At 39.0% G+C, this 12,102-nt stretch overlaps 1 protein-coding gene across 9 annotated transcripts in view; it reads right to left on the bottom strand.

The window, feature by feature from the left end:
- CELSR1 (cadherin EGF LAG seven-pass G-type receptor 1) overlaps window positions 1-12,102 on the bottom strand; it is a 319,999-nt gene that overhangs the window by 111,863 nt on the left and 196,034 nt on the right. For all 9 annotated transcript variants that reach the window (XR_008443926.1, XR_008443929.1, XR_008443927.1 and 6 more), the window contains exons 6-8: window positions 5,701-5,858; window positions 4,303-4,466; window positions 2,320-2,445 (exon numbers count right to left, since the gene is read on the bottom strand). Coding sequence is in view for 4 of the 9 variants with exons in the window: in XM_054019353.1 (XP_053875328.1) it covers window positions 2,320-2,445; window positions 4,303-4,466; window positions 5,701-5,858 (448 nt within the window). In the remaining 5 variants the exon portion in view is untranslated. The remainder of the gene's footprint in view (window positions 1-2,319; window positions 2,446-4,302; window positions 4,467-5,700; window positions 5,859-12,102) is intronic.

Consider the following 12,102-nt stretch of genomic DNA (forward strand, 5'->3'; position numbering starts at 1 on the left):
GTAAAGTTAGGTACCTTTCCCCTGGAGCCCTAGGAACTGGGAAAGGATGGGCGTGACTAAATCAACCAGGTTATACCTTGAGTCCGAGGATCTAGGTAGAGGTGGAAGCCTTGAGCCCTAGGAACTAAGTAGAGGTGGGATGTTCTAGAGTGTCGGGCAACAAATTTAGGGTAAAGTTGGGTGCCTTATACCCAAAGCCCTAGGAACTGGGAAAGGGTGGGTGTGCCTAAAGTAACAGGGTTATGCCTTGAGCCCATGGAAAGGTAAAGGTTAGTGCCCTAGAATGTGTGTAACAGAGAACTGTGTGCAGGTAACAACATGGCCCCTGTCCTGAAGAGCTTAACACTCAAATAAGATAGATTCTTGGCCTAGCCAAGTTCACTGATATATATTCAGTGAGGTTGAAAGAGATGCAAAATTGCTAGAACAGCTGTTCAGAATGTATCAGTCAACTGAGCCCAAATAAGGATTTTACATTTACATGTAAACTTTTCAAAAGCAGAAGTCTCCCAAGTCTATATTTAGGCACTTAAATAAGCGGCCTGAATTTCAAATGTGCTGAGCATCAGTAGCTCCCATTGACTTCAACTTTAGGCTCCTGAAATCATTGCCCACATTTGGGTTCCCTAATAGTTCCCTTCTTTTTGAATTTCTGAATTGTCTTTAATGGATATTTTGCCCCACAGCTATATTATGAGAAATAAGTAAGTTATTTGTGACCTGTTGCCTACAGACTGAAAATTCTTCAAGAAATTGAAGCTTTGGCAAGAATAAGCATTACAGCACTATATTTAATGCATGAGAAACCTTTGCAATGGGGGATAATACTGTTGCATTTACCATGAATCATACTGGTTAGCTACATGATTACGTATTAAAACGTACCTTTTAATTATGTAAAATAGCCAGTAAGGTAATTTTTTTTACTCCAAAAACCTGATGATCTGATACTTTTTTTCTTGGTATAACAGGTAAAGAAAATATGAATTTGATACAACTCTTGATCTTTCTACCCAAAACTAGGAGAAAGAGAAAAGAGACTCAGGCCCCTTGACTTCAGTGGAATTATTCCACATTTACACCAGTATGAATGATATCAGAATTAGGTCCTGCCATTTTAGCCAATCATCCAATCCTGCAGTTTCAGCACAGTTAATCTCAGTGGAGAGATTAACCAGTCAGATGCTATATAACACATGATGAAACCAGCGAATGGTTGACAAAGCCACCTGTTATCAGGCAACATGACAAATGAGATCTTTCTTTTTGAGGAACCATTATCCAATAATCACTCTAGCATCTATTTCCTGCTAGCGGGAAGCAAGAGGGAGCCTAACTTCTTTTGGATACGGAATAAGGAAACCCCTGCTCAAATTTCAAAGAGATAGGAGTCAAACTACATCAGTGTACATCTGGAATAATTCCATTCACTTCAGTGGAGTCCCTCCAAATTTACACTAGGGCAGGTGAGGCTAGAATCTGAACTTTTATTTCTTAGAAAGCAACCTAAATCTAGTTTTGCTGGGATTTTCCCCTTAGAATGGGAGCATCACTACAAATTAGCAACCTGTACTAACCTAGGCTAGCTGCTATTCCCATATAGACTGTGGGTCAGGGCTGTAATGCCAATGCTGCTGCATTGAGCCTCAGCCTCCAGCTATGGTTTTCCTAATGAGGAACCTCCCTTACCTCCCCAGGAAAGTAACAGGGTCCAAATTTTTCATTCCCTTATAAAGCACACCTGCTGCTCCTTTCCTATATTTTATTAACAGGTTTTACATATCTGTACACAGAGTTTTCTGTCATAAGTATAGCCCAATAAAATGTAAAGTGTTCTTATTAAGGAGGGATTGCTCAAGGAAGTAATAATTAAGTCCATGTTCATTTTGGGCCTGACCCAAAGCCCACTAAAGTCAAAGGGAGTCTTTCCATTGATTTCTATATGCTTTGCATCAGATGATTTTATTTTAAGTAAATTATCAATAGTGCCAATCTTTGTAGAACTAATTCACTAATGTTAGTAAATAGATAGGAAAAGATAAAAGCTATTACTGTTTATCCCAATAGGATTTCCTGATTGATATTTTCCTGCTTTTTGAACCAAAAGTCAGCAACCATCGTTAATATATAGATGAGCACACACAGTTATTTCAAATATATAATGGATGAATTTTACACTTTATTGCAATATTCCATTTTCTGTCCCCTAAAGCATCTCAAACTTTCATATACATTATGAGAAGTTAATTATTAAAAACTAAATGCCAAAACACACAGGTAAACTTGAGGACACATACACTGGGAGCCTTGTGCACCTACCTTGCTCACAGTTTTTCCCACCATACCGCAGGGGGCAATCACAAGTGTAGGTGTTCCATTTATTCACGCATGTGCCTCCATTTTGACACCAATTAGTATCACAGTAGTTCTTCTGAGCTGCACAACCTGGAATTTAGAAAGCAGAGCTATTCAGCCTAAAACCATTCCACATCCGTGTATTTGGTAATGGTGGTTGCATAACATCAAAACAGACTTAAAATTACTTTAACAATACGTTTCTGAGTGACTGTTTCTGGGCTTTTTTCAATTCTGAAGGCAAAGGAAATCATTAAAGCATTACAACACTTTGAGAGCCATATGATCAAAAGAGACCAAGAAACCTCTCAGATAAAGACCAAGGGCTTAATTCTAGTGTAACTCTATTGAACCCAGTGGAGTGATACTATGTAGGAATGTGCCTCCAAATCAGAAAGCAACCAAACTGAAATCTTTCTTTGTTCTACTTCCCCTGAAACAGGAGCACATTTACCTAGATGAAAAACTGAATTGTGTTCAGCTAATTTTAAGGTAAAGACACAATCTGGCAAAAGCCAGATAATTCAAAGTTAGTGCTGAAGTTCCACTCTTAACTCATGGTCATTACTCATTAATTACCTGAAAAGAACACACAGGATCAGAAGTGAGTGCCTCCTCTAGTGCATCACTGAACTAGACCTCCACCAGGCCATGAGAAGAAAGAACTAACTACTTTTACAAATCAGTGATTTGCTCTGCTCTGTCCTGTGGAGATCTGAGCACCACTTCCCACTTGCTGCCTCTTCCAATACAGGAGCCAGACAGCTGAGACCGTACTCAGAAACTGGTCACTTTATAAGGCAGTACAACGGTATTCAGCAGCCCAGAAGAAGTGCAGCTCATGTTTCATTTTTAAACCACAGTTTTTTAAAACTCATGATAAGTATGCACAAGCTTCTGAGCAGCTTGCATTTCAGGTTTGGAGAGCTACTGCATTTGTTTTAAAGTATAACCAGAACTGGTTAAAATATTCCATTCTTCTTGACCTCATTACACTTCGTTTCAGAGCAGAGTGAGCTTTAATAGCTGAGATGCAAACATATGAAAATGGAAGGTTATTAAAAGAAATTCTGGTTCAACTGTTACAGTTCAGGGCAGAAGTGCTGCTCAAGAACCACCTTGCCATCAGAGTGCTTGGAACACGACTTAGAGCAATGTTCATTTAGGGCTAAATTCTATGTGCAAATCCCTGAACGATATTCTCCTCAGGACCTACAGAAGCTTTGTGAACCTCCTAAGTGCCATTTCATTCTTTAAGTGGTGCACACAGCCTCAGGACATTGTGTGGGTCTTCGGCACTGGCATGAATTTCACCTCACTCAAACAAATGAGGTACATGTAGGGGATTTATACAGTGACCAGGCTAGAAAAACTTTTCCCTTATTTTCCAGACTGCTCCATGGTGGCTACTACAGATTCAAAGATGCAACAGCTTCTGTGGCTGTTATATTTCTCCCAGAGAGATGGCAGAGGGGTTGGCAGTGAAGAGTAAAAGCGTGTTTCCCTCTCCCCATAACCCTATCCAACCTGCTCTGCACTAGGGTTGGGCAGACTCCTTATTCATACTCCCAAATCCTCCCCTCCACTGTTCAGCTGAGCTGAAATAATTCCAAGACCAACTGGGCCTTCCATATCCAGTGGCAGCATTGCGGGGGTGGGGTGACGGAGTAGGAGGGCAGGATTTCTCCCGAGGCAAAAAACTTCAAGGACTGTCGTCGCAAAAATGTTCATGTGCCTCACTGCTGTGTACATGCGCAACTAGCTGACCTACACCATTTGCACCCTGCCAATCAAGTGCTATTTTTCACATGGAAAGGTTGCACTTGCAGTTTTCCATGCATACCCCATGCACCCGCCTTTGAAAATCTGGTTCTTGGTGTGCACAAGAACTCTGAGCGTGACAGAAAGCTTTTTCTTGTGGCCTTTTGAAGATCTGGAAGCTTATACCTGCAAGAGTGCCATTATTGGCTATGAAACTAGCCATATCGATTGGCTTGTTGTCAATGGAGAGGTTCCTCATACAGCCAATAAACTCTCTGTTGTGCACAGGGAAGTCTTCAGGTAAGTTTGGGACACCCCCAAGCAGGAGAGGTCCAGTCAGGTCCAAAGATCTAAAGAAGTAAGAAATTAGCTGGATTATTTTCATGTCATTTGTTTGGCCTCCTTTACTTTACAGTTTCTTCACAGCTAATCTGACTAAAGAAATCTGAGATATTTAACTGTTTTCTGTTAGCTCATTATTTGCAGGATTTAGCTTCACAAGACTGTAAGTACCGATCTCAATAATAAAAAAGAATCATAATAAAATTAGCTGCAAATTTGTAATTTAGGACTGTAGGAGCTGCCATACCAACCACACCAACAGAGTCAAATATTGGTCTCTGACAGTGACCAGTACTAGCTATGTTAGAAGGTGTAAATGGAAAATTATGAAACAACATGCATCTATGGAAATTTCTTTTTAATCCCAGGTAGTGAGATGTTGATTTATAGCCTAAAGCAGGAAGGTTAGTATGATATATACACTTTTATTCTGGCTGGTGTAACTATGGATAATAATCTTGTTATTCATAAATGGCTAGTCCCTTTTTGAATCCTCCTAGGCTCCTTATGTTAACATCCAGTGGCAGTAGGTTCCGCTGGATAGTTATAGAACCTATAAAAAGTATATCTTTTAATCAGTTTTAAATGTTAACGAGTCTTTTAACTTCAATAAGTGTCCTCCTCTTGTATTTCGGAAAAGGGTAAATATAATCATCTGACTGGCATTTTCGATATAATTCATTGTTTTTATATATTTCTATCATGTCTCACCTGTTAGTAATTTTCTCTCTAAACTAAATAATACTAATCTTTTCAATCTTTCTTCAGACAGAAGGCTTTCCATGTATCTAATGATTTTCATTGCCCTTCTCTGGATCTTTTCTATTTCTCCTATAGCCTTTCTGAGATGGGATGATGTACCATTAATTTAAAATATGATGTCAAAATCTTTTTAGTATTACTCTCTTTTTCTTAATGCAGCCTCACAATTTATTTGCTTTTCTGACTGTTGCTGTAAATGAACAGATGTTTCCACTGAGCTTTCAACAATGATACCAAACACTTTTTCTTGTGTCTTTACAGTTATTTTAGACTCAACAATGTGCATGAGCCATTTAAATTGTTCCTTCTGATATACACTGCCTTTCACTTCTGTACTCTGAATTTCATCTGCCAGTTTAGTCAGTTTGGTTTCTTATAAAATCTTTGCTATGTGTGCTTTTCTTCTCACTGCCCATGTGTTATTGCTCAATTCCTTTTAAATATGAGAATGAATAAGAAATATCTATAAAAAGCCCTTACTTTTTTGAGCCACTTTGAGTTCCTTGGGCAGCACATGTGTAGTTCCCAATGAGACTTCCGAAGCGCACAGCCACTGCAGTGTCACAGTCATCCACTGTTACTACTGCCACCTTCTCTCCTGAAGGTCCATGAGGAATTCCTAATCGGCCAATGTGGGGCTTCAAGAAAATAAACAACATACCTGTAAATAAGGCTACAAACTCAGCAGAATCAACATGCCTGCAATCCACTCATACAGCATCATTCTGTTTTTAAGATGACTAAAGTAGGCTGTGCAACCAAACATGCATTACTTAAGGCAATCTCACTTACAACTCAACTGTGCAAGAGGAAACAAAATGGCTGACTTCATCTGAGAATAGTAACAAGCATCTAGAAGAACAGCGTGACAATTCCGCTCCTGTCACCAACTCTCCCCTCTCATCTAAAGTGAAGAGCTCACTTTAAAATATTATATTTCTCAGTCTTTTCCTTGCAAAAACAGCTTTGACAATATAAACTGACACAATATGTCTCACTAGGGTTAAAAGCGTGAAACCAATTTTTCATTTAAAAGAATGATAGCCCCCTCACAGCAACCCAGGACTGGGCTTTAGAGTGCAGAAAAAAATACAGCGACAGGCTACTTGATTTTGGGAAAGATTCCAGATCAAGATCACAACTTTATACCACTGTGTCACCCAACTACTGTTGATGGCACTAGGGCTGCCTCAGAGTCCCAACGACCCCTGGTCCTCTGCTGAGCAGACAGAACGACCTCAGGCCACAAGGAGAGGCAGTTCCACAGAGAGGCAGCATGGTGTAGTGGACTCAACAAGGGACAGAGAGCAAGGGATCATTCTCAGCTCTGACACTCAGTCCTTCAATGGCCTTGCTTCAATCACATAGGCCAACATTTACAAATATTTTTGTGGGTGATGAGAGACATGGTCACAAATGTTTTGCAGGGCTGGCAACAAATGTTAAGGCCAGTTCTCATCTTATACTGTCTATCTGGATACTCACACTATAGCACTGAGCTCCTCACTAGCATTAATGAGTTTACGCTCACACAACACCCTTGTGAGGCAGAGGTGTGGCATTTTACAAACAAAGAAATGAGGCACAGAAAAAAAATGATTGATGGTCACAAAAGTCTACAGCACCACCAGGAACTGAACACAAATCTCCACCCAGGGTCTTAACCACAAGAATATCCTTTGACTTTTTATAGCTCCATTAACTTCAAAAGAGTTATTTCAGTCTGACACCTGTGTAACTAAGCGGAGAACTAAACAGTCACCAGGAAACTGAGATACAGATCCCTCAAACTGAGGAATAACATATTTGTAAGAGACACAGTAACAGTGTGACAAGGTGGGGGAGGTAATATCTTTTATCAAACCAGCTTCTGTTGTTAAAAGATACATGTTTTCGAGCTCACTGTGAGAAAGAGCTCGATGTATGCTCGAAAGCTTGTCTCTTTCACCAATAGAAATGGGCCAATAAAAGACATCACCTCACCCACCTTGTCTCTCTAATTATCCTGGGGCTAACAGGACTACAACAACATTGCAAACAACAATAACAGTATCAGTCTAAACTAAATAACAACAATTGATAAAAGAAAGTCATTTTTCATATTTCATACCTGTAGAAAGCAACTGAGTCTTTCTTCTCTAACGTCACCGCTTCTATGAGAACACTGTATGTAATATACAGCATTGCATGAGCCAAATCCTGCTCACTTTATTCATGTCCCACTGAGGTCAATGGGGCTACTCAGTATTTAACACCCTACCTATTACATACTTGAAATCAGAGAGATATTCTTATGATCCTTTGATCATCAATAGTAGCAACTGTTGAAAAAAATAATGATGCATGGGCTTTATTAAAGTTTGCTTTAGCTTGCAGTGCATTCCCTTCACAACTTATATAGTCATTTACATGGCACATTTCTTTGGTATTGAATTTATCTGTACTGCAACCTAGGAAGTAACGGGGATAAAAGATCAATTCTGTCAGTTTCAGATTTTGCATGAATTTACTGAAATGGTTAACAGTCCCTTTCATTAGCTGCAAAGAATAACAGCTTCATTTATAAAGCTAATTATACTGGTGCATAAAAACATTTTAAAATGAAGTTTCCTGGTCTCAAACAATTCCAGTTGGAAAGTATTTTCCATTTCCTCTATGAACAGATAACATGATCACATAGTTTGGCAGCTGTTCATGTAAAGGTTTTGACCTCTATTAAGTGATATTAAGGCACGTTTTGTATTTCCCAGATTCTATGGGCTACACAGCAGCCTAATTTGGAAATGATTGGGAACATACATAGATGTGATGCTGAAAATGTTAGTAACAAGCTGGTCAAAATTAAGGAATTAATAAATAAAATATTCCAGCTAATAGCAAAACCTTCTGCTCCAAAGTTGTAATTTACATTTTTGGTACTAATGTTATATATTTTGAAGAAAAACTTAACACTTAAGTTCAAGATGTTTTAGTTAAACAAGTCTGTTTATTAAATTAGAAGCACCAGAGGATATGCCAGAGGGCGTCTTCTCCCTCCACTGGAGGAGTCTGCTCACAGTTAATCAGGCTTGCAGCCTGGATTTCCTAGTGAATCCACAACTGCTTCTGGATATCAAGAAGCTGCAGTGGCTAAGGCAGCTCTTTGTCCCTTATATTTGACTAGGAATTGCAACTTTTTCTTTTAGCTGATGCTTTGTCACAGTGATCCTGACCTTTGACACCTCAAGATTAGATTATTAGAGTATACTCTACAGTTCTTAAAACAGGAAAAGCTTGGAAGCTTAAACTGATACAGAATATGGCAGCCTGTTTATCATCGAGGGGTCCCCAACTACATAACTTTCTCCTCGCCTCAGTTCAAAAAAATCCTGAATCTTCTGACTTGCTCATCATGTTGCACGGCCTGTTTATTCTCCAAGACTCCCTGAAAGGGAGGGATCAATTGCTGGTAAGGGACAAAGTTTGTTGGTGATTTAGTGGGCTATGGAGAGTCTTTTTTTCCTTTTAAATATGGTTACAATATCCACCTTTCCAGCACCTGACATGGGACATACTTTACAACAAAAAGACAAACATCTAAAATGATGTAAGTAAATATTAAAATAAATCAAGTAACTGTTCCTTATACAGAAGGGTTCAAAGCAACAATGGATCAGGAATAACAGTGCAAAGAAAAATAAACTGGTGAGACTACATGATAGCAGACAAAGCATTCCTATTTAAGGTCTGCTTCTTGCTCATATGGAAGACAAATGAGTTTTGCCATTGACTTCAACAGGAACAGGACTGGGCCCTTACAGAAGATAGGTTCAGTAAAAAATAGCAACATCCACACTGTTATTCTCAGAGGGAGATTTCAAGGACACAAGCGGGAGTTAGGTGCTCTGTTCCCATGACTTCTAATGGGAACTGGGCACCTAGCTGCCCTTTGTGCCTTTGAAAATCTCCTCTTGAAACACCATGCTACCTAAAAGCCAAGTTTCATTAGCTTTGCTGTACAGTAATTCTGCATTCATGAGTAAACGTTCAGTGTGGTGCACAGGAATTTACCAGCATGACTCCCATTAATGTTAATGGAAGTCATGTAACTAAGTCCTGCTCACAGAGCTGAAAATTTACCTCTCACTGTCTAACCCTAAGGGCTGCCTTTCCACATAGTGTTTGTGTGGAAATAGATTGGGGTTCAAACTTCAAAGACCACATGTTGTAAAAGTGAGAAATATGCAGAGGTACCAACAGCTCAATAAATAAATAACCAAAAAATAATCTACGCAGAGGTCTCAGTTCCACATATGCAAATTAGAAATGAAGTTGATTCTTCCTCGTCTCACAAAAACAAGCTGCACCTTGCAGAGCATTCTCGTCATTATCATGCACCAATTCTTATTTTTGCTTGCTACATTGCCAATGAATGACCTTACAGAGTCTTGTCTTACTTAGATAAGGGTAAGAAGCAGCTCTAGCTTATCAATCAAGCATAGGCTTTTGGGAGCCAGGAACCCCTCATTTCTAATCCCACTTTGGACACTGACTCATTCTGCAGCCTGGACATATCACTTAGCCTCGTGTATTTGACTTTCCCCCACCTGTAAAATAGCAATAATAATATTTACCTCCCTCAGATAAGGGCAATTAGCACACACAATCTCCACAGAGCTTTAAAAACATTAACTATGCCTCAACACTCCAGTGAGGGAGGTTAGAGTTCTGACACCATTTTAAGGAGGGGCAATCTGAGGTTTAAGGTTTAACCCATGACATTCCCCATGACACAGAGGGAGCCATGGTTAGCCTCACGATTATAATGAAGAAGTTCCAGACTCCCAAGCCTGTTTAATCAGACCACCTCTCTCCTTCAGACCATGATAAAGCCACCTGTGAGATGTCTCAGACTCAATGAATGCCATCAAATGTGATCTGGAGGAACCATCTTCTCAGAGCCCAAAGGTAAAGATGACATCCTTTTGGGTGCAGATTTTTTATTTCTAAGGTCTATAGCAGACTCAAGTGACACCTCCACACATGTATTTTATTCAAGATGTCAAGTCAGATTCTGGTAAGATCCAGCTGAGGAATGGCAATCTGTTTGGCTTTTTTCCTGATTCTTCAACATAAACAAATATACATATACTCTCACAGGTGTCCATTCACACATTAAAATGCTAATAATCTTAATCTGTGAAATTTCAGTTTTACCGTGATGGGGTCGTCAGAACATGCATCTGTCTTATAGTTTGCAAATTTGATATCCTTTCTGTCAGTATCTTACTTTAAAAATCAGAGACAATGCTAAATTGATGTACTTCAATATGATTTAGAAGTTCCAGCCACTGAAAGCACATATTTAAATCATTGATGCTCCATTCAGTTATCCATTAAAGGTACAGATGGTCTCGTGGTAAATACTGTAGAGAAGAGATCCACAGATTAAGGGATAATGCAGGCTCTGTCTTAAACACTTAATGGCTACATTTTTTGTACTGTATTAATTATATTTCTCAAATGTCACAATCTAAGTTCAGTGGCCAGTTTAACAAAATGGTCCAAACTTCTGTGGATTTATTTGTAAATAAATCAGATCCATGACATTTAATATTTTGTACTTAATGATAATGGTTGCAGAGTAAAAACTGTTTCTTTGGTCAGTTAGTGGCAGAGGTGGGAACCCAATTCTAGATTTTCTGCTCTGTGCTTAATCCTCTAGACCACATGGCTTTTATGGTGGCATCACCTTCATCTCCTTCATCAGTGGCAGCTTTCTCAAAATTCACAAGTGCACATTTTTGAGTGGAAGTGCCCACTTTATTTTTCCGGAAACATCCAGAGAGTAAAAAATATTTTTATTCAACCTCATAAAATTGCTCCACTTGTATGGATGTTTCAGGAACTCAACGCAGGCTCATTTCAACAATAAACATTTCTATTATAAATATTTCAGTCGGCTCTAGCCTCTTTGCTTTCTTTGAAGCAACTGACAACAGAGGAAACGGCTTTGCAGCAAGCCGTAGACAAGAACAACAGTGTGAAAAACATAAATGAGTACCCTTGAAAGGGAGACACAACAAACCTAGTTAAGGTTGGCATCTGTCCATTCTTCTCAGGGGACAGATATGAAGGTGCATATTATAAACATATTCTTTGCTTAGCTCACTGCACAAAAAACATCTATTTTAAAAAGTTAAGCTATTAGACTTTTTCGGTCTCAAGACTTAATACACAGTTCAACTTGTTTGCCATCATCATAACTTATTTTTAAAAAGAAAAGCCATTCCAAAACCAACGGTACCCTTTCTCTATGAAAGCTTCCAAGTTTTTGTTTCCTGGTCAATAAGTCACACATTGTTTTTGTTAATGAGTAGCTAATGATTTATTGAGTATTTTCAGAGGTTAAAGGTTAAAAAGAATCTGTTTCCTAGTTGTTCTTTTTTAAATTAATATTTTTCTAGACTTTTGTTTGTTTAGCTCAAAAAATTATTAGTGTAGGGTAAAATGTAGCATGTTAATATACTTTCAAGCCAACTTATTTCACAATTTTTCTAGCTCCAGTAATAATTAGCAGAAAATGGAGCACCTTCCAAAGTCTACTGCAGATGCTGGAAGTTTGTGGTGCCGTTTTGGTTCAAACATGCTCAGTCTCATTAGGCAGCTAGCCATGCTCAGAGAACCCTTTCATTAACCCGTTGGCCTCAGACCAACTATCTAACCCAGGAAAGGGGGGGAAAAGCCTTCAGATTCCCAGGCAATACTTCACTGCTTCAGTGGTCAAAAAGCTCATTAACTGACAGCTACAGACACCGTCTCGCTGGGCACAGAAATGGAATCAACCCCCTCCAAAAAACAAACAAACTGGAAACAACAAATAAAGCAGCAGGAACCAAAAAA

The sequence above is a fragment of the Malaclemys terrapin genome, chromosome 1 (genome assembly GCF_027887155.1).
Source record: "Malaclemys terrapin pileata isolate rMalTer1 chromosome 1, rMalTer1.hap1, whole genome shotgun sequence".
Classification (NCBI taxonomy): domain Eukaryota; kingdom Metazoa; phylum Chordata; order Testudines; family Emydidae; genus Malaclemys; species Malaclemys terrapin.